At 34.3% G+C, this 22,551-nt stretch overlaps 1 protein-coding gene across 4 annotated transcripts in view; it reads right to left on the bottom strand.

Moving 5' to 3' along the window:
• ERBB4 (erb-b2 receptor tyrosine kinase 4) overlaps nt 1-22,551 on the bottom strand; it is a 1,128,925-nt gene that overhangs the window by 209,273 nt on the left and 897,101 nt on the right. For all 4 annotated transcript variants that reach the window (XM_007470009.1, XM_007470010.1, XM_007470012.1 and 1 more), the window contains exons 18-19: nt 18,335-18,457; nt 13,406-13,504 (exon numbers count right to left, since the gene is read on the bottom strand). In XM_007470009.1, coding sequence (XP_007470071.1) covers nt 13,406-13,504; nt 18,335-18,457 — 222 coding nt within the window. The remainder of the gene's footprint in view (nt 1-13,405; nt 13,505-18,334; nt 18,458-22,551) is intronic.

The following is a 22,551-nucleotide window of genomic DNA, read 5'->3' as shown; positions in this document are numbered from 1 at the left end:
TGTGTGTGTGTGTGTGTGTGTGTGTGTGTGTGTGTCTTCTTGTGCTCACGATTATGTTTGTGAGATTCATCACTTTCTTTGCTATAAAAATACAGTTGATCCTTGAACAACACAGGTTTGAACTCCATGAGTCCACTTACATGTAGATTTTTTTCATGAGTCCACTTACATGTAGATTTTTTTCATGAGTCCACTTACATGTAGATTTTTTTCAACAAATACATTCTACAGTACTACACGATCCAGGGTTGGTTGAATCCATGGATGCTGAACTGCGGATACCAAGGGCTGACTATAAAGTTATATGCACATTTTTGACTGTGCAGAAGTTCAGCATCCCTAATCCCCATGTTGTTAAGGTTAAACTGTATTCTACTGAGTATTAACCCATTCTACTGTTTGTTAACTTTTGGGTTGTTTCCAATCTGAACTTGTTATGAATAATACTACTACAAAATTCTTGAACACATCTCTTGGTGTTTATGTGCATATGTTTCTGTTGGGTATGTATCAAAGAGTAGAACTGCTGGGTTATAGGGTATGTATACATTCAATTTTGGTAGATAATGTCAAATAGTTTTCAAACTGGAGACAAAGAGGGAAGAGATATGGGAACATATGTATATGTATAACTGATTCACTCTGTTATAAAGCAGAAACTAACACACCATTGTAAAGCAATTATACCCCAATAAAGATGTTAAAAAAATAAATAAATAAAAGATAAGTATTAAATTTACTGGAGGAACAGTCTGTACTTCATCTTTGTTCATACTAGAACATGGTATGTTGTTCTACATACAGAGGAACGACTTTGGAAGGATACCTTGAGCTTATGGGTCTTTTCAGACTTAATAGTAATTTTAGATAGAACATCTGAAATTGGGAAATATAAGAATTCTCACCCACTACCCATCTCACTGCAACATCTGCCCTGCTGCAGTTCTAACCTATCAGTTTAAATTGGATACTTTTAGATGCAGATGGTGGTGGTTAATTTCCTCTGGACAGCTGATGAAGCATTAAAGGGATGACAGTCTGTTAGTAACAAATCTGTTTACTTCAGGAGTACTGCAAAGACTTTATGCCTTATTAGGAAAGTCCTTTACTCATTTTCCATTAGAAAACTCTGCCAGCACAATTATATTCATACTGTTTGTAAACATCTTAATACACAGTTGTAAACAGTAACATTTCTTTAACAGTTACAAATGTCTGAGAAGTACATAAATACAAATTTACTGCACCAAAAAAAAAAAAAAAGATTATTAAAGAGATATGGAGATATTATAAGAATATAACCTGATTGAGGAGAAAAAGAGAATTTTGTTTTGAAATAGCACTATTTTTTTTCTATAGGTGGTTATGTTCAATGACAATTAGATTATCAAGTAGTAGAGTTGGTTTGTTTTTAATGAGCCTGTTGATATTACTCATAGCTATCAAGAGCAAACTAGAAAATATTGTCATGAACATTGAGAGTTTACTGTGAATACAAGTGAAAATAAGAATAGTCTTTTCAAAATATGTTCATACCTATAACTCAGTAAAATAGGGGATAATTTGTGGCATTCTTTTGGGTGAGCACTTATAGCCAGACATTCTTAATAAAGTAACTCCCACAAGTAATAATTCCATTAAGAAGGAAACTGAAAAAATCTTGTTTTTAAGTAAAATATATATTTATAAATATTTTAAAAATAAACATATTTGAAATGAGAAATTTCAGGGTTTAATATAAGGAATCATGCACCTATATCTGAGAACTATATTAAACTCTAATATCATACTGTGAGGGAGTTAGTGTTAAATAAATTATAAGAAAATATTTGTACATTAATTTATCCTCTCCTTACTTAAAACAGAGTTCAAAAAACAAACAAAACCACACATACTCAATATGGCTAAAGGAAACCCACACACACACACACACACACACACACACACACACACACACATATATTTTTTTTATATGGCATAAAATATATCAAAATAAATATATATAGTATATTATAAGGATAGAAAAAATAAGTTGAAAGTGTTAATTTCAGAAAATGCATGCATTTTAGACAAATGCAACTAAATAAATTGTAATGCCAAAAAACTTTGGTATTCCTGTACTGGTGAAAAGTTTAAAAGATCCCTAAACTCACCATTAATGATAATATTTTCTTATACTAATCTCCTATCATACTTTCTTTGTTCCAACCTGATGAAACATTCTGTTTTATCGATTTACTGTATTACTAGACAAATCTCACTAAGGTTAAGGTTATGCCATGCTAGTTATCTTTATAAACTTTGGAGTACATAGATAGTATGGGACATTGCACATGGTAGGCACTCCATAGAAGTCTATTAAAAAACAAATGAAGTAAATATATTTTACCCATCCTTCCAAACTAACAATAAAAATCTACTGAAAACTTACTACTCAGTAAATGGCTACTGTGGGAGTTACAAAGTTTAAAGTAGCTTTTAACCAAAGACATTAACAATTTTGCTGAGGATACAAAAATAACACACAGGCTTCAGGTGTTATACCTTAGTACATACATTATAAACTTAGTAGAAAATAAGAGAACAGAGAGTAATGTAGGTTGAGATTTACTCTTTTTTTAAATCAATGTTATATGAAAAATAGAAAATATTGTATTTTGAAGCATCTAGCTGCAAAAGAATAAAATACTTTTTTGTTAGAGTATAGTAACACGCTCATTAAGTGAATGAGTGTTCCATTTTGAAATTAATTTTTCATTTTAAAGGAACTTGGCTTATTGCTTTAAACACCAGAGAAAAAACCTTTTCTGCCTTTATACTCAAACCTCTTGTGTTTGCAGCCTTCCCAAAAAGCTTACACATGCTTCCTACCGTTAATTTACCACATGATGCTAGAGCTGACAATTTTTAATTTACTGTTCAGATTCACCTGTTATTTGTATGCATTATACCAAACATATTCCCGATTCACTAAAATTTCTTTGTGGGAATACAAGGAAGTTATAGTGAATATGGTTGAGATCAAGTGGGCCCTTAGATCTTAATTATAAATTATCAAAAAAAAAAAAAAGAAAGAAAGAAAAGAAAAAAAGAACTAGCTCCCTTGGCTATTTTCTTACCAGGAAACAAATGAAAAAGGGAAATTTATTTCCAACCATAAATCCCAAATGTTTCATTTTCATTTTCCCCAAGTTAACTTTCTCACCTAGCTAAGCAGCATTTCCTGCCATTACTAGCTGCCGGCCCAATATCAGCTGACCAGTATCTGTCAAACTCCTTGCTTCAATGAGCTTAGGGACTCCTGAAGAATTCCACATATGCAGACTTCTGCTTACAGCTTCTAATTATTTTCTAACAGATAATGGAACATTTAAGTTCAGAGAGGTTAGATTAAATTTGTTAAGTGGATCAAAACCCTAGATAAAATTCCAGTGGCAAAGATCACTGTAGAAAACCCTAAGCTTTTTAGTTTTGAGATAAAGAGCCCTTGCTGATTGCTTGTTTTCTGGGACAAACTGGTCTCACAATGTTATTACCTCAGACGTATTCATTCTTATTTCTAATCACACCGTGCCAAGCTCTATGTAAACTATAAGCTGTGAGCACCAAAAACATGGCTTCTTAGGAACTGCAGCAGCATTTAGAAAGTTCAAAAGAATATATGGATATCTTTTTCCTTACTGGAAAAAAAAAAAACAATTGAGCTATTTATGTAGTAAGTATAGTACAACTTATTGTTTTAACGGCGTCAAAGGAGTATAGACTCTATGGTAATAATTTTATGCGAAGTGGTCATGATGAGGTTAAAATGCTTAGGCAATACATCAGAATTTTTTAATTTGTATAATTCAGAGGATTTGTCTGCATTTTTTGTAGAAATTCATAACAGTTTGATTTTCAATTTGAGGGTAAGAATGAGTGACATAAAAAGTCATAAAAAGTCATATGGAGGAATAGTAAATAAAAAGAAAATGATGAGGTCATCAACAGGGCTTTGAGGAACAAGAACACCTCTTGAGCAAAGCTTGGATTCAATGGGTCACCGCAGGAGCTCAGAAGAAAAAACTCAGAAGAAATAAAACTCTGTGAAGGAACTGCCACTTGTTTTACTACTTATGGCCACCATCTCTCTCTAAGATAAGGTGATCTTTTGGTGGAGGCAGAGTAATGGTATGAGAAGTCAGTAGACTTTGAAACCAGAGAGCTTTCAGTTCAAATCCAGGCTCTGCCTTCCCTTATTGGATTCAGAATAAGAGAAATGATTTAAATCCTATCTGAAAGCTTAATTCTCCTCACAAATAGGCATATTAATACCCATCTGTAGGCTTTCCTTTGGTTCAATCTAGATGCAAAGAATCATTTCTTTCTTTACTTCATAATTTTGGTCTTAATTTTACACATTAGGTTCTAGAAAATACGTTTTAAAAATATGTCTACTATTAATAGTTGATCCATGGTGGAACATGATTTTAAGCCTTCTTGCTAGACCAATCCCTTTTCACTCTGGCTTTGCTGTCATTGAGTTAAAGTTTTTATACAAATCCACCATACTCCATTGTACAGATTAACTCTTGCAGTTTAGTACAAATAAAACAGTACCCAAACTTGTCCTTGTTAATATAATATCTTCATTTAATCTGGATGGGAATCACCTGTATGTGACCCAGGATTACCGATACCTGTTGCTGAATGTAGGGTTAATCTTGAAACCTGAAGATCTCAAGCAATCTGGGGATGCTCTCTGTCTACTTCTACTTTTACTACGACCATTAACAATAACCATTAACTAGGATGATGATGGAGGTAAGGCCAACAGAGTTTCTATTACAAATTCTTTGGGTGCAACCAGACATACTGTCAATCTGTTTAGTTTCTGACAGTCTATGCTTTGCAAACAAACCTGTGACACAAACACGTGACTAATACAGCAGTGGTGGGAGGTAGAATGAGGAATTCTTTTGATCATTGTGAGAAAACGATCATAAAAAAGTTCAAGATATCCTTGTGAGTAGTAACTTCTGTATAACCATTTTTAGCAATACCAAGCATGTGATCATTAATAGATGATTACCCAGTGATGTAATAAATTTACAAAAGCACATTGAAAAAATATGATGGAGTATATTTACCATTTATCCATATACCACAGTGGAGTGAATATATATAAGTATATAAAATTTATAATAATATTTACATTATATTAATATAATTGTAATATATATCTATAATCTATAATATATAATATTAATATATAAGTTAATACATTTATATTTATTTACTCCTCTATGTAGATACACATATATGTGTGTGTATGCTATTGCAAATATCACAGCATATTAAGCCTTCATTTCCTGAACAAAATCACTGCTGTATGAATAAATAAAATCACTTTATGCCACATAATATAAACCAGGATTTTATTCAGATGGTCCTTTCCTCTTACAGAAACAATATTTTATATCTTTGAATCTACAAACAGAGAATTAAGCATTAACAAAATCATCTATGTCAAGGTTTGATATATTTCAAATTATTTGCTGATTTTCTGGAAGTTCTATTTCCTGGTCTATGTTTGCCCCGTGGGCAAAAGCTTTCTACCTGAATTTTATGAGCAATCTTCATATTGTAAACAGCTCTTTCTACTGATGCAGTCAAAACGAGTGGGGATTTTTCCTAAACCATCATAATTAGCAAATACCACTTGGATTGGAGTCAGAAACTGCACATGATCAGTGTCATTCTCTCCCAGCTCTATGGTGGCACAGCAATACATCCTCTAATCATGTATGAAACTCCCCAAATTGTGGAGTTTAGAGAGCTGGAAAATGCCTACAATATGGAAAGCAATGCCTTTAACAGACTACTGATTTGCATTCACTGAATTTAAATATTGGTACAGTAGACAATGTGCCTCCCATAAATAATGGAAACATTCACAGGGAAGCGTTCAGAAGATCCCCATTAGGGGAGGTTACTGGCCTCTTGCACACATAGAAAGTCTATAAGGGGTTTTCTTTCTCAAAGGGCTTTCAGAGGGTACACTGAGACCTACTTACAGAGTCAATATAAAGGACTATTCCCTGGTGATATGTTGTTGCTCTGGTGACAAAACATTTAATAAACTTATTTTGTAGAAATAAATCAGAGATGAACAATATAAATATGTAAGGAAAATTAAAGTATAATAAAGTAAATAGAGACAGGACTGTTGGAGGGAAATATTAAGTCAATTAGCCTGGAGTAGAGAGGCTTCAGGGAGGAATAATAACAACCTTTAAAAATAGAAAAATCATTCAGTCAATTAACCACGTACTTATTGCTTTCTAACCAGATGCTTGTATTGCGCTTGCCATTAGAGATGCAGACGAGACATGGGGTCAACAGACAGTTCCTGTCATCAAAGATCCTGTGGTCCAGTGATGGAGAGTGGGATTCTACAATGATTACTAGGACAAATAAATCTATAATAATCACAATAAATGCACATTTTTTTTCTGAATGTTATTAGTAGGTTATAATTTAGGTTAAGGGGTCAGGAAAGGTATCTTTGAGGAAGTCTACTTAAGCTGAGAAAATAATGATAACCAAAAGTTCATTACATGTAACCGGGAGAAGGAAACTCTGGGGAAAAGAACTGACTGGTTTGCTTGGCTTGTAAGAGGAGTGGAAAGAAAGTCAGTGAAGAGAAAGAAGACTGGGAGAATAGATAGGAGCCCTGAAAGCCAAGGGTCTAATATTTTATTTTGCTTTAGTGAAAACACCGTATTAAAAAACAGGGAAGATCAAACTGGAAGCTCTTTTTATAATTCAAGCTGGAGAAGTTGATGGCTTGGATTAAGGGGGTGGCAATGGGATATAAAAAGAAGATGATGCTCTCTAAATGTGTTTTTGGCATAGAATCAAAGCATTTTCTCTTGAATTTGTAATGAGTAGTTTGAGGGGTTGTGACATTTAAGGATAAATCCCAAATTTCTGATGGGTACAATAAAGTAAATAAATATACACATTATTTAAATGGGTAAGATTAAGTGCAGAAGAGATTAAGAAAAGAAGATGAAAAGGTACATTCTGAGTGTGTTAAACTTGAGATTCCCCTGAGATTTCAGTGTGGTGATATCAAGGATGGAGATGAGGTCAGATTCATAAAATAGACTTAGAGATGAAATTTGAGAATCTAGTGAGATGTTCTACAAAACATGTATATTAAAAAGAGGTCTAGAACGTAGCACTGAGAAATTTTAGTATTTCTAGGATTGTTTGCTGGCATGATTTTGAGAAGCAAGAAAGTTGAAGATTTTTAAGAATGTGATTATGGGATAAGGTGGGGGGGATAAATTGGGAGATTGGGACTGACATATATACACTACTATTTATAAAATAGATAACTAATAAGAACCTGCTGTGTAGCACAGGGAACATTACTCAATGCTCTGTAATGGCCTATATGGGAAAAGAATCTAAAAGAAAAGAAAAAAAAGACTGGATATATGTATAAATGATTCACTTTGCTGTACACCTGAAGCTAACACAACATTGTAAATCAACTAGACTCCAATAAAAAATTAAAAAAAAAAAATGTGGGGGCTTACCTGGTGGCGCAGTGGTTGAGAGTCCGCCTGCCGATGCAGGGGACACGGGTTCATGCCCCGGTCGGGGAAGATCCCACATGCTGCGGAGCGGCGGGGCCTGTGAGCCATGGCCGCTGAGCCTGCGCATGCGGAGCCTGTGCTCCGCAATGGGAGAGGCCACAACAGTGAAAGGCCCGCGGACCGCAAAAAAAAAAAAAAAAAAAAAAAAAAAAAAAAAAAAAAAATGAATGTGATTATAAGATGGTCCACAAATTCAAGATTGTTATGAAGGGATGCGAGGACAGGTGGCAGCTGAGGGGTAGTGAGAAACAGCGAAAAGTCAATGAATGGGAGACATCAAAAAGAGTTAAATGTTTCTCAAGTAGTTACTATAGGAAAAGAACTAGAGGGAAAGGAGAATATAGTTGGAGAATTAGGTGTTTGATTGAGTGATTTCAGATGTGATGCCATTTCAGACCGAGTTCTCTCCAACTAACAGGACATGAATGAGGGCCAATGAAATAACTATAACAGAAGTGATTTACTCTAGTTACTGGTACTTTTTTTCTTTTCTTTTTAGTAGAGTTTTGGAAGACTAAATTCTTTCTTTAAAAACAAATTAATTTTCTTAAGGTAAAAAGGATTGGTTAACCAATTTTTCAAAATCATGCAAGCAGGGCTTCCCTGGTGGCGCAGTGGTTGAGAGTCTGCCTGCCGTTGCAGGGGACGCGGGTTCGTGCCCCGGTCCGGGAAGATCCCACGTGCCGCGGAGCGGCTGCGCCCGTGAGCCATGGCCGCTGAGCCTGCGCGTCCGGAGCCTGTTGCTCCGCAACGGGAGAGGCCACAACAGTGAGAGGCCCGCGTACCGCAAAAAAAAAAAAAAAAGCATGCAAGCAGTACAGAACCCTGTGACATCTAAGTAGTGGGCTTTTAATAAAAAGGAATTTTATGTTTTTCACCTCTGAAATGAATGAATTGTATTCATATATGCAAATTCGCAAAATCTATTAGGCCTAAAGATATAATTAAATTATATGCATTTTTAAAAATCCACTATTAGTATAATACAGGATCTAGCTAAGAGTTATTGTTAACTATGTGAAGCCATATGTATGAAAATATTGTAATGTGAAAATAATGTTATAGAACAAAATATCTTTTCCAATTGTTTTGTAAATCTGCTATAATCTAGGAGAAAATGTAAACCTTACCAAAAAATTTTGTCTCACCCCACTAATATGGCAACAACTAGAGTTGAAACAGCTCTCACTAAGACACTGAGTATCAAAAAGACAATATAGAGAAGAGTAACAGAAACAATGGACACATCTTCAGAAAACAATAAAACGACTGTTGTGTAAGATAAAAGTTCCTATTGTATAGGAAGAAGGAAACTATTTTTCTTTTAATAAGAAAATTACCATTTACACAATAAGGTTGGCTGATCTGAAACACCTTTCCTCGCAGCACCTTTTCATGAACTATGTGGTTGATTTGGTGGCGAAGCTGAAACTGAAGCCAAGAAGATTCAAGTTATTTCTAACCTGAAGTATTATTGATCAGTCACTGGAACTTAGGATAATTATGGCATTTCTTTTATCCTAGATTAGTTCTTTCTAAGAAAACATAAATTAAGTAAAACATTTAAAGATATATGCACTTCCTAGGCAAATAAAATAATGTCAAATGGTAGGGGGCTTAAATATAAGGGGAAACAAACAAAAAACAGAGTAGTGGAAGCTCAGATAAACTCAAGAGCCTATCTGATTTGACCAGACCAGGGTCCCCAATTCCAGGGATCTAGTTCAATAGCATCATTTTTTAGGTATCTGTTGTGCATCATTTGATGAATTTAAAAACAAAAAAAAGAGACAAAAAACACCCGTGTTTTCCCAATGAAATGGTGCTATTTGAAGCAAGAACTAGGAGAGTACATAAATGTAGGCATTCTTCTTAAGAAGGTGGACATTTCGAATCATTTTCTTAATGTTCAATGTGATCTTCCTTTATGTGAATGAAGAATGTACTGGCCACTCACTAGCAGTGTGTTATTATCATCATTAGGAATCCATTAGACATACTTAGGTGAGCTGAGTAACAGCCTTGTGACCAAATCCTCCTTCTCTTGCTTTTAGTGCAGCACTTAATAGAACACAAATTGCTCCTTATTTATTTTTGCCTATGGTAAAAATTCTAAGGAAATATAAAAGTCCTCTCCTTTGCCCTTGGATATCAATAGAAGTAGTAGATGTAGTGAGTTTTGAGTATTAAGTTGTTGCATGTTTGTCATTATTGTAACAAGTGAGTCACAGCTATATCTGATAAACCTAGTAGTAGTAGTTATTACATCTGGAATATTCTACCCTAAGTGTAAAGTTGCAGGGAGGGAGGGAAGCAAAAAGGTCTAATGCTTAATGAAAGTATGCAGTTTCCATTGTCTTTGGAAGCTGTATTTTCCTCCTACACAATGATATGAAACACAGGCACACACATGCCTATTAATACTAATACACACATAACCAGTCTGCAAAGGAGACATGTGGCATGGTTGCAGTTATTTTAGTTTGAAAGTTATCCTTGGAACACTCTACCATAGTGCTATACCTTAGTTGATTTCCTCCTGCCTTTCTTTGCCTAATGGCTTTCTCTCGCTACTGAAGCCTGTTTTGCCACACTTTGCAGGTAGCATATGCAGGAGAATAAATGTCTTTCTCTCCCAGTTGCCCTCAACCAATGACTGACAGCTGGAGTCCTTTCATCATCTCCCTTACATTTTAAGGAGAGTAACTCTGAGGTGTACGTCCTACACTGGCTGCCAGAGTCTCTCCAATGGTAAGAAGCTCCAGTCACTCATGAAGGCAGATGACTTTACTGATTCTCTTGTCTCATTTCCATATTCCCTTACTGATGAGTCCCTCACCTCCAAAATAAACTATCAATACTTTCACTCAAATCCTTGTCTCGGGTTCAGCTTCTGCTTCTGGAAGAGCCCAAACTAAGACATATGTCAAACATGATTTTTAACTTAATAACCCTGAGAATATTTGCAATTTCAACTCAATTCTTAGGTCCAAATGCAAATAATTTTGCGAGCATAGACCTTTTGTGGTTTGATATGTTATTTAAGCACTTATAATGATCTTCACACATAATAGATGAGGTAAAAATGGAGGTATGAAAAGTAGGTATATGTTTGTATTAAAGTTATATCAGCCTACTTAAAATACTGAATTCACCATTAATTTTTCCAGTTCAGCAGTATTTTAATTGTTGTGAAGCTCTCCTAATGTTTTAAAAGTTGAGAAAATAGTAAGAAGTGTTTCTGCTTGATATTTATTGAAACTCTGCCAATAGCAGTTCATGAAGCTGAAACTAACATACCATTGTAAAGCAATTATACTCCAATAAAGATGTTAAAAAAACATATATTTTCCCTAATTTTTTTTTTTTCACTTTTAAGAAGATCAGACTCTTTAGAGTCTGTTGGTCACCAGATCCATCAACCATCTAGGAAAATGATGCCTTTCATGGCTCAATCAGAGCCTCATTTAAATTTTAGCAGAAATCTGTAACTTCAAGCTGCCATTCCCACTCCTGTTTCCATGGGAATAGACTTCAGATGAGGGAAAAGAAAAAATGGACAGGGTTAGGAGCTTTCAAATAGTCATTCAAAATCATGATGAGGTTTTCAGAGCTTCTTTCCTAGGTGATTATTTTGTAGCCTCTTAACCCCTTTTTGCCAGTCTGTTTCCATGGAAATATGACAAAAATGGCTGTCCAAGCCTCCAGCAGAGATTATTAGCATTCTTGTGAATTTCAGCTTTGGCTGCTGTCTAGACTGGGCAAGATCTTTTACTATCAGTTTTACACATTAACTACACTGTTTCTACTCATTGTCTTTTTTCTTTATCATTTTTACTTCTTTGAAAGTTCCCTTCACAAATTTATACTTATGATCAAGATCAAATTGATCATGACATCACTGAAAAAAGCTTGTTTTACATTTTAACATTTGAACCGGCTGTAGAGAGCGTCAGAAATTTTAGAGACCGGCAGAAGGAACATTATTTAGTTATTGGACTCAATGTCTGTTAGATAGGTGTTGATAGATATGCAGCAAGAATCATATTTAAAATATTTAGCAACTGTTAAGACACAGCACTGAAACCAAGTGGGACACTGTGGGCTCCTGGGATCTGGAGCCTTTCTGTTCAGCCTCAGTGACCTTCCCTGAGTTCCAAAGGGCAGGTTCAAACAGTTGTTAATCAGGGAAGGGAGGGGATTCAGAGACAAGGAAGGAGCAGGCAAGAAACAATAGGGTCCCGGGATACAAATAACAATATCTTCGTGCTCTTTACAGAAAGAAAACCCCCAACAAATGGAAATTGTTAGCATTCTTTATTCCAGATTAAAGGAACCAGAAAAGCTCTTCAAGACACCAACTGAGGCCAGATTAAAGGAAAGGAGGCCCTGCACACACCCTAATTTTATCAGCAATCCCACCCTTGAACCACTGCTATAGAACTCCTCACTAAACCCTCGGGGTTAGGACACACAGTTTTGAGGGCAAGAGACTGCTTTGTCCCCCTCTGCCAGGCACAGCAATAAAGCTATTCTTCACCCAAACTCTGTCTCCGAGGTTCGATTCGGCACTGGTGCACAGAGACAGAGCTTTCCGCATCTGCACCAACCAATCAGAGCAACAGGTTGGTCCCACTTAAATTATCAGCCCTATTGTATAACAACCAATAAGCTGTTAAACTAAAAGTAGCCCTATATAAGATGAGTATAGCATTAGACCCAAATAACTTATCCAGCGCCACAAACTGAGCTCCTATAAAACTTACAAAAGAGCGTACAAGAGAAAAGGATAGAAAAACATAGCAATTTGTCTTTTTAAAAATCAAAGTGCATATTCTTTTATATGAAGGTCATTTGAAAATCAAAATCATTCTTATTACTGAAGACATTATGCTAAAAGATAGAGAAAGAATACATATGGGTCTTTGACAGCACCTCTGGCAAGATATCTCGTGTTGAATGTGAAAAAATAACAGCACGCTACATACATAGTTTCATCTGTTGTACCTTCTGAAATTTGCTGAGCAGCTCAATCTACAATTATTGCTAGGGGAAATCTTAAAGTTCTGGTTGACCTTATAAAGTACTTTCATTCTTCAGAACTCTTATTATTCTATAGTTGGAGCATTTTACCTATAAGGTTTTGTCTTATGAATTTGAATTGAAAAAAACAAGTTTCAATGTGTAATTATCTGAGTTAGTGGGTTCCTAATTTAAATTTAACAGCAACTAACTCACTATCAAAACTAATCTTGATTGATGTTTTCAAGTAATATATCATAACAACAATAAAATAAAGCAGTCTGATTAATTTTCCAAATCATCGTCACTACTCTTAAATGCAGTCTGGCATAGTAATTAAACACATGGCCGTTGAGGGCAGGATTTGGTCAGCAAGCCAAATCTGGCTTTTAGCTTGCTTATGTAAATAAAGTTTTACTGGAACACATTCATACCCATTCTCCCATTCCTGTGTTTTTTTGTTTTTTGGTTTTTTTTTTAATTGTCTATGGCTGCTTATCTACTAAAAGGAGAGAGTTGAGTAGTTGTCACAAAAACCACATTGCAGGAAAAGCCTGAATATTTATTCTCTGGTCTTTTAAGCAAAAGTTTGCTGACCCTTGCTCAAGCCTTTAATTATAAGATTATACTATTTCCAGAGAAAACACTTTGAAGTTGGAGTCTTTTTTTTTTTAATTCTAAAAGCAGTCTATTAATAATGGATAAAAACATGATTGCCTGCTGTCTGTACTTACATCCATAAACTCCACATTGGCTTTGGGACCAGTTGTTTCATTAAGAATCTTAATAGCCACAGGAATCTTCACTGTTTCTCCTTCAGGGACCCAAATACCCTTGGGAGGAAAAAAATTCACATTAAATCTATATTAAGACATACAACATTTAGACCAGAAACAAAATTTGATTAAACACTTGACCTATTAATACCTTAAAAAATAATTTAGAAGTTCCATATTTTGTCATTCAACCAACAAATGTTTTTCAAGCACCTGTTATATGTTACAAATTACTCGGCAACTTTGTTTTCTGCTTTCGTTACCTGAAGGTGGATCATATGTGTATTCTGCTTTCAAGGTGTTTACGCTATTATCAAGTTCAATTTGTGTACATGAGAAAGGCTTTGAATAGTAAAAAAAAAAAAAAAAAAAAAAAATTTCAGTGAAAAAGAATATTCCCTGAGGATGTCCTGAACATAGAACTTTGTTGTGGGACATTATCTCTGGAAACTCCTTCCTGTTGCTCTCACTGCTGCTTCATCTTCAACCCTGACTATTTGCCATGTCTTCATAATTCTGTCTGGGGTCTGGTGATGAAAAATAAAAAAAAAAAAAAAAAAAAACGTTGAAATAATATATAATAATAATATTTGACTTGGATGATATCATCAACTTCTCACAACTTTGAGAAAGCTGTTCTGATTTTTGAACTTCAATTGTCTTGTTTGTAGATTAAAAGACTGGGCTAATTAATGTTGGAGGTTCTTTTCAGCTTTAATATTATCTAATTATTCTGCAACTAAAAATAAAATGAAATAAAAAAAGCATATTCTTATGTATCAAAATTCAGATTGATTTAAGAATTAATTTTCTAAGGTTGATTGTTTAAGAATTAGTTTTCAGGGCTTCCCTGGGGGCGCAGTGGTTGAGAGTCCGCCTGCCGATGCAGGGGACACGGGTTCATGCCCCGGTCCGGGAAGATCCCACATGCCGCGGAGTGGCTGGGCCCGTGAGCCATGGCCGCTGAGCCTGTGCGTCCGGAGCCTGTGCTCCGCAACAGGAGAGGCCACAACAGTGAGAGGCCCGCGTACCGCAAAAAAAATAAGAAAAAAAGAATTAATAGTTTTCAAAGGCAAGTACTAGGGAGTATTGAGCACATATTAATTTGTCTATATTATTTAATATTCAAGGATTTTTATTATTTCTGAAGTAATATAAAATATTTATATTAGTCATTGAAAGTTCTCTCTTCCTATAGAGACATAATTATATTCAAACAGGACCTGTGCATTGTGGGAAAGTATAAAGTTGGCAGGGCTTGGGTAAAGTACAACTTTAGCTAAATAACAGCATTTCTGAGTAAACAATTCAATCATCTGAATGAGGATAATGATACTGATAATACAGGGATGCATAGAATATACAAGAATATATTTTTTTAAGTGTATCGTCCCAAAGGAACACAGAAGCAGATATGAGGTTACATGTAAAAAAAAATCTCAAATTTTAATTTATTAGCCTTGACATCAAAAATGTCTTCTAAGGACAGTTTTCACATTAAAATGAAAGGAAGGAAAAAAAATAGTCTACTATTCCTGAGCAGAACACCTCCACTTCCTGTTTTTCTTAATATCAGCTGGTTGTAGTTATAAAGAAAATATTTTTAAAAGTTTTTCACTTAGTACTTCTATGTTAAGACATATGTATTTGTGTTATCCAAAGTGGTAATAATATAAGAGAAGACCTAAACACAAGAATTATTAAAAAGTCAAAATAAAAAAAAAAAGACTTTAACCTTTAGAAGGTGAATTTAAGGGTTATGTTCTTAGAGTGAATAGGGAAATCTATATGTCAAATGCAAAATAATAAGCCAAGTTCCCGGCAGTATAATTTTTTTTGTAAATTATTAATGTAAAAATGAGAAAAAAAAAGCCCAAGATCCATTTTCTTTTTAATGGTACTAGGATGGAGAACAGGCTTACCGTTATTTAAAAAAGTAAGCACAGAGGGGGTTACCTTATAAAGATATAGCATCAATATTAAAATATTCCTAAAGTATACTTTTGAAATAAGAATATACATTCAGTGTGAATTAACTTGCATTGCTTTTTAAATTAGTATAGTCATTATTTTCCAGGCCCCATCAGATCACAGTTCAACTATGCTGATACCATGATATTGGTTCAAATCTTTTATGTTTAAACACAGTGTATCTTCAATCAGAAGGAAGCATTAACCAAGTAATTGGCTAAGCCAACTTGAATTTCTGTGGTCAAGAATAATTCTTTAAAGTTTAAGACAGTACGTCTTTGTAAGAACTAATATATTAATTAAAACTTAGGGTCAACAATATACACTGTAGGCATAAATTTAAACATACTTATGGAACTTTCAATAAGCTTTTAATAGAGGTAATTTCAATACATGTGCAACACTCTTGGACAATGGGCAAATAAGTGTTGTTAAAAATATTAATAAAGCTTTATTATTAAATAATAATAAAATATTATTAATATTTTACCTTCTGAGGTCACTAGATAATATTTAGTCTTGAGATATATGGTATTCATGATTTAAAATAAAATGCAATTTCCAGACCGTATCATCTTTAAAAATATAACCATGATTATATGCAAGGTACATGCCAAGATTGAGTTACTTTTAAAATGGAAGTCCATTTTTTTCCTAGCACAATATAAATAGAGAAACAGATAGGATACATTGTGTCTCTTTAAACATAAAAAGGATTTGAAGACTAGAAGGTATCAAGTCAGCCTAGAATAGTTTACATTCAAATTAGGTACTCAGCTAATAATTTTTTTTTAATTTTTATTAGAGTATAGTTGCTTTACAATGTTGTGTTAGTTTCTACCATACAGCAAAGTTAATCAGCTATACGTATACATATATCCTCTCCTTTTTGGACTTCCTTCCCATTTAGGTCACCACAGAGCATTGAGTAGAGTCCCCTGTGCTATACAGTAGGTTCTCATTAGTTATCTATTTTACACATAATATCAATAGTGTATATATGTCAATTCCAATCTCCCAGTACATCCCACTCTCCTTTCCCCCTTGGTATTCATACGTTTATTCTCTACATCTGTGCCTTGTCTGTGTCTCTATCTCTGCTTTGTAAATAAGATTGTCTACACCAATATTTTCAGATTCCATATATATGCATTAATATACAGTATGTTCTTCTCTTTCTGACTTACTTCATTCTGTATGACAGTCTCTAGGTCCATCTACATCTCTACAAATGACCCAATTTCATTCCTTTTTATGACTGAGTAATTCTCCATTGTATATGTACCACATCTTCTTTATCCATATCTCTGTTGATGGACATTTAGGTTATTTCCATGTCCTGGATACTGTAAATAGTGCTGCAATGAACATTGGGGTGCATGTGTCTTTTTGAATTATGGTTTTCTCTGGGTATATGCCCAGTAGTGGGATTGCTGGGTCACATGATAGTTCTATTTTTAGTTTTTAAAGGAACCTCCATACTGTTCACAATGGCTGTATCAATTTACATTCCCAAAAACAGGGCATGAGGGTTCCCTTTTCTCCACACCCTCTCCAGCTATTATTGTTTGTAGATTTTTTGATGATGGCCATTCTGACCTGTGTGAGGTGATATCACATTGTAGTTTTGATTTGCATTTCTTTAATAATTAGTGATGTTGAGCATTTTTTCACGTGTTTGTTGGACATCTGTATGTCTTCTTTGGAGAAATGTCTATTTAGGTTTTCTGCCCATTTTTGGATTGGGTTGTTTGCATTTTTGATATTGAGCTGCATGAGCTGCTTGTATATTTTGGAGATTAATCCTTTGTCAGTTGTTTCATTTGCAAATATTTTCTCCCATTCTGAGGGTTGCCTTTTCGTCTTGTTTACGGTTTCTTTTGCTGTGCAAAAGCTTTTAAGTTTAATTAGGTTCCATTTATTTTTGTTTTTATTCTCATTACTCTAGGAGGTGGGTCAAAAAACATCAGCTAATAATTTTGAATTTAGTTGAACAAAATATGCAGAACAAGAGATTAAGAAACTTTTGCATTTTGACCATAGAATAAAAGTTTTATTTTAAAGAGATTACATTATTTTTGGAAAATTCAAGAGAGAAAATTAAGGTTTATATTCCAATTGTTAATAATTTCCATTAAATAAATCTGTCTTAAATATAAAAAAATAACATTTTAAGATGTAAAGTTCTCAAGATCTGACATATTTTAGCCAACATATTTGTAAAAATGTAGGCTTGCATATAGCTTTGAGAAACTTGTCAAAGCAAATTTTGGGAATTGAAGTAATGGACATTACAAGAAGGATTTAGTACTATCCAAACAGAGCTTCTTATTCTTGTTGTTTACCATTAAAAATAAATTTCACCACAATTAACCTTGGGCCTGGCCTTTGAATTGGTTTTGTAATTAAGTCAAATAAGTAAACATGCAAATGCTATTATTCAAGCTCTCCCTTTCCAGAAATATCTCTCTTATTAAAAACCCATGTTGTCACCCTCTCCTTCTAGCTAACCTGAACTTAGAGAAAAGAAAGAAGAGCACATTGCCTAGGTCTCTCTCGGGGATTTCCTCCTGTGTAGGGGTAAAGGTAAATGGGTTGGATCTGGGTATTTTGGAAAAGGACAAATTTGCCAAAGGGAGATGATATCAAAAGGAGCTCAGAAGGCATTCAGAGAATGAACAATATTTTGGCTTTGCATCCTTGTTTCCTGCTTTCTCATAACTGTATCCAACCAAGTTTAGTCAATAAAAATTAATGAATTCATTTGTTCAGCAACTTCTCAATACTATAAAGATTCTCCTCTCCGAATATTAAAGAGGAAGTTAGGTTGGCTAGAACAATAACTTTGGCTATTATTTAAAACAAGTCTGAAACAAAACTGAAAATAACTGATGGTATGTGTTATTTTCTACTTACTTTATAAACAGTTCCAAAAGCACCTGAACCAAGTACTTTTACTCTTTTGAGCTCAGTTTCTTTCAAAATACGTAGTTGAGCTTGATTAGGCGCCGTACCACTGGGTGTTAAGGGTTCTACCAACTACAAAGCAAAAAGAGTGCAGGTTACACAACTTTCAATCCAACAATCAGTGTTCCTCTCTTTTTCTCTCTGGTTCAGTTTCTCACACATAGAAAACACACACAAGACCACTTTTCCTTGACAAACAATATGTTTGTAAAATGGATCACTCACAATTCCTTCTGACCCTACCCTTTCTCTTCTCATGCTATTCACCTGGGTGAACACAAGTTAACAAATGTGTACCTACCTTGAGGCATACTAGTCTAGGGGACTTTTTTCCCACTTTTTATAGAAATTTAGAGACTAATTAGGGGCTCTTAATTCTACTTTTTCATGCTCCTTCCTTTTGGAAAACTTCATCTAAGGCTTAGAGATTTTACTTATGCCAGTGTACTCTATCAAAGTTTTTTCTCATTTCAGGAAATTCGATACATAAAAATTAAATAAATACAATTTTTAAAAATTAAAAAAAGCGACCTTCTTATCATTTAATACCTAGCAGGGAAGTCAGGACAGACATGTCAGAAGAGAAGAAAACAAGTTAGCACAATGTCAATACACCAAGACAGTGTTTCTAAATCTTTCATGTACATATGAATTACCAGAGTTTTTTGTTAAAATGCAGATTCTGGTTCAGTAGATATGGATTTGTGGCTGAAATCTGCATTTTTACAGAACTCCAGGAGATTCCTCTTTATGATGATGGTGCTTGAACATATTTTAAGTAGCAAGGCCTTAGAGCACCTTCTAGGTTAAAAATTCTAAAATGCTATGAATTGATTCTAGATCATAAATGAATTCTATGAAATGCAGAGGAATAAAATAACCACTGGAGAGTGAGGTTTGCTTTTTGTGGCTCCTAAAAGGAGGAACACTTTAAAATTGGTCTTGAGATAATAAAAATGGATGGACATGGGGGAGGACACTGCCACCAGGAAGAACAGTTTGGACACAGCATCAGGGAGGACAGGTCTGAAGGGTGAGATTAGGGTGGGAAATACCAGTTCCTAAAGTGGGCTGGGTAGCCAAAAGGGGTAAAATTAGGATGATAATTTTAGATGTCATAGTTTAGATGCCATTTCCAGAGAGGATGGATAATCAGGAGAAGGGTATGTAAATGTGTGCCAATTTCTTGACTATGTGAACACAAAAATGTAGACAGAAGAGAGACTCTGGGTACCAAAAAGTTTATACTGTATGTTAAAATTTTAGAGTTTTATCTATGCTTGAGGAAAAAGTCAAGTCAGAGAAACAAGAGCTTTTTTAAAATTTATTTTTAAGTTAAATAAAAGAACTAAACTTTAAACACAGACAAATAGCTTGTTCTCCCTCAGCATAAGGAAATAATTAAGGCCTACTCCTACTCACATTGTCTTGAAAACCACCACAGTATTTCAAAATGTCTGTTTATAAGGCTAACTGCACTGCAGTCCTCAGCTTGGTTATTATTATCATGCTTCTGTGAACATCATGGTCTACTTAACTAGCTAAACAGAATCTTGAATGTAGGTAAAGTTTAGGGATGTTAGCAAGAATTTGGGAAAGGTGATAAGAATTATAATATTCTTAAGCCATTTTTTAATAGTGTGGCAACTAATACACTTTTATTTCAATTTCAAATTTATCTTGTAATAATGCATATAACTGCATTCAAGTCCCATAAATCTCAGAAAGAGTCACACAATTCTTTAACAAATCTGAAAAAAATCTCCTGCAGAGGATCCCATTCCTTTGAATCCTACTGTGCAGAATTTCTTTGGTAGATTTTGATACACATACTATGTATACAGTAAGAAACTTTTATAAAAGTTTCAAAGTTATAAAACTTTAAAATCATATACAAAAGTCATACAAAAATCATATGCAAGATTGGGGACTGGATTTTAGCAGTTTAGGCTAGATAGACTTAAAAATGTATATACATGTATTAGATATAGGCATATACTGTGCAATAATTTCATATTTTGAAAACTTTACAATTCTACCCGCAATTTTATTAAGTAGCATTCAATTTATTTCTACAAACACATTTTTTTCCCCAGGAATTTGAGTATTATACCATTAAAAGAGCACAGTTTTATTTTATGACCCAGTATGGTAGAAAGACGATTGAGTTTAAATTTGTGGGTTTGTATATCATTGTTGCCACTTACAGGCTTAGAATGCAATTTGCCTTTCCTGGCCCTTCATTTCACATCTGTGAAATTGGTATACCAATAATTATCTTAGAAGATTGTTAAAGGATGAAATGGTATATACATAGGTGGAAAACTCTGGAACATTACCTGCAATAACATAGGCATCAAATCTGTCACTCTTCAAGGGATAGGATTATATCTCATTAATACATTTCTAAATCACAGCATCTATCGAAGCATCAAGCTTATAGTGCATCTCAATAAGTGTATATTGAAAAAAACATTTTCTACTTTTATGCATGCAACAGAAAAAAGACAATCTGGGTCAACATGATTTTGTGAAGCGTATCAATTTAAAAAATCTTCCAACAACATATCATGCTTTAACAAAGTGTTCACATCTGAGGCAGATTTCTAGCTTCAGTATTTAAGAATTTAAGTTCAACCTCTTAAAAATTTCTCTTCTATTTAGATGGTAGAAAATCACAGTTATTTACTTTTACTGAGAGAAAGATGAGAATTCAACAATTAGCTAATTTAGTCCTAAGTGATAACTTTCTATAAAAAATAGAATATGCTTATAAAACCAATCAGTATGTGTTTATTTAGTAATGAAATGCCAATTTGGAGAGCATTATTAGAAAGCACCATATTAACAGCACAAAACAAAACAACTATTTTTATAGCAATGAGCTTTTCCTACACATAGTTAAGAGACAGAATTTGTCTTCTATTTATTCAATCACCTAAATATCCACTGCTATTCCAAACCTTTCGATCCTTTCCAGCTCTAGTTTATTTACTTCTTTCAGTGACTGCTCCAAGCTGTCCATAAGGGAGAATTCTACCTGTCTCCACCATGCTAGCTAACCTGAAAATATACACAGCACATGTGCTGTGCCCAAACTTTTATTCATGTTCACATGTACAAGGCTGAAAGTGATCAAGTTGATCTTTTGTAACATCCAGCTCAAGTCGGAATCATGACTATATTCACTCTGTGTATATAACTACCATTTTTATGCTTGAACGTGTCTACTGATAAGACAGCCCATTTAATTTCAGATAACTTCAATCATTAGAAAGAAGTATCTTCTTATATGTAACTGTATAGTAGCTTTCAAATAATTCTATCCAGATTTAACTTTTGGGGGAAAAGAGCTAAAATTTAATTCATTATCAGTGTGAGAAACATGAATGAATGAATATTCCCATTCCTTTCAGTGTTAAGAGGAAAAGTCAAAATGTCACACTGACAGTGAGATAGAAAACAAATGCAAAGAAGGCAGACTGTCTCAGTACAGATTTGCTCTGAAATGTTCAGATAGGCATGGATACGTGTATCAGGAGAAAGAGGTAGGATTCGAGTTGAGAAGGATATGGTAACACACGGTCTTCTGCAATTGTTTTTGCCCTATAACCTTTATGGTGAAAACAATCATTTTGCATGCTAGAGAATTCAGTGTGGCAATACAAAAGAAATTATAGTATTTTATGGATAATTTACATATTCACAATGACTAACATGCATAATATTAAATGCACCTCATAAATAGTGTGATAAGGCCTATGTGATTCCAAAACTAAGCTTTATCCTGAAGCTCACCTTTTCACTGCTGCTATAATGAGATCAGTGGCTACCAATTTAATGGCCCTAATTAAAGCATACATTGCTTGCCAATCTGGCTTTATTTTAAACCAAAACAATTCTATTGTTTTCTAACATTTTTCTAGCTCTGCTACTGAGATATTCTCTGACTCAGGTATTTTCTAGTTCTGCTACTTGTATATCCTAGAGCTTGTTAATGGACCCCTGTCTCCAAAAGAAACAGATCTGGCCCAATATGATAATTTCCTTGACCCCTGCTATTTGCCCTCTTCAAGCCATGAGCCTGCCTTGACTACACTTATTATATACTCTGATTTTCCATCAACTTTGTATACCATACTATAAAATATAAACCCTCAGCAGGA

This window comes from Lipotes vexillifer, unplaced genomic scaffold (assembly GCF_000442215.2).
Source record: "Lipotes vexillifer unplaced genomic scaffold, Lipotes_vexillifer_v1.1 scaffold138, whole genome shotgun sequence".
NCBI classification, from domain to species: domain Eukaryota; kingdom Metazoa; phylum Chordata; class Mammalia; order Artiodactyla; family Lipotidae; genus Lipotes; species Lipotes vexillifer.
The sequence above is the reverse complement of the archived record's forward strand: the minus strand, read 5'-3'. Positions and strand labels throughout refer to the sequence as shown.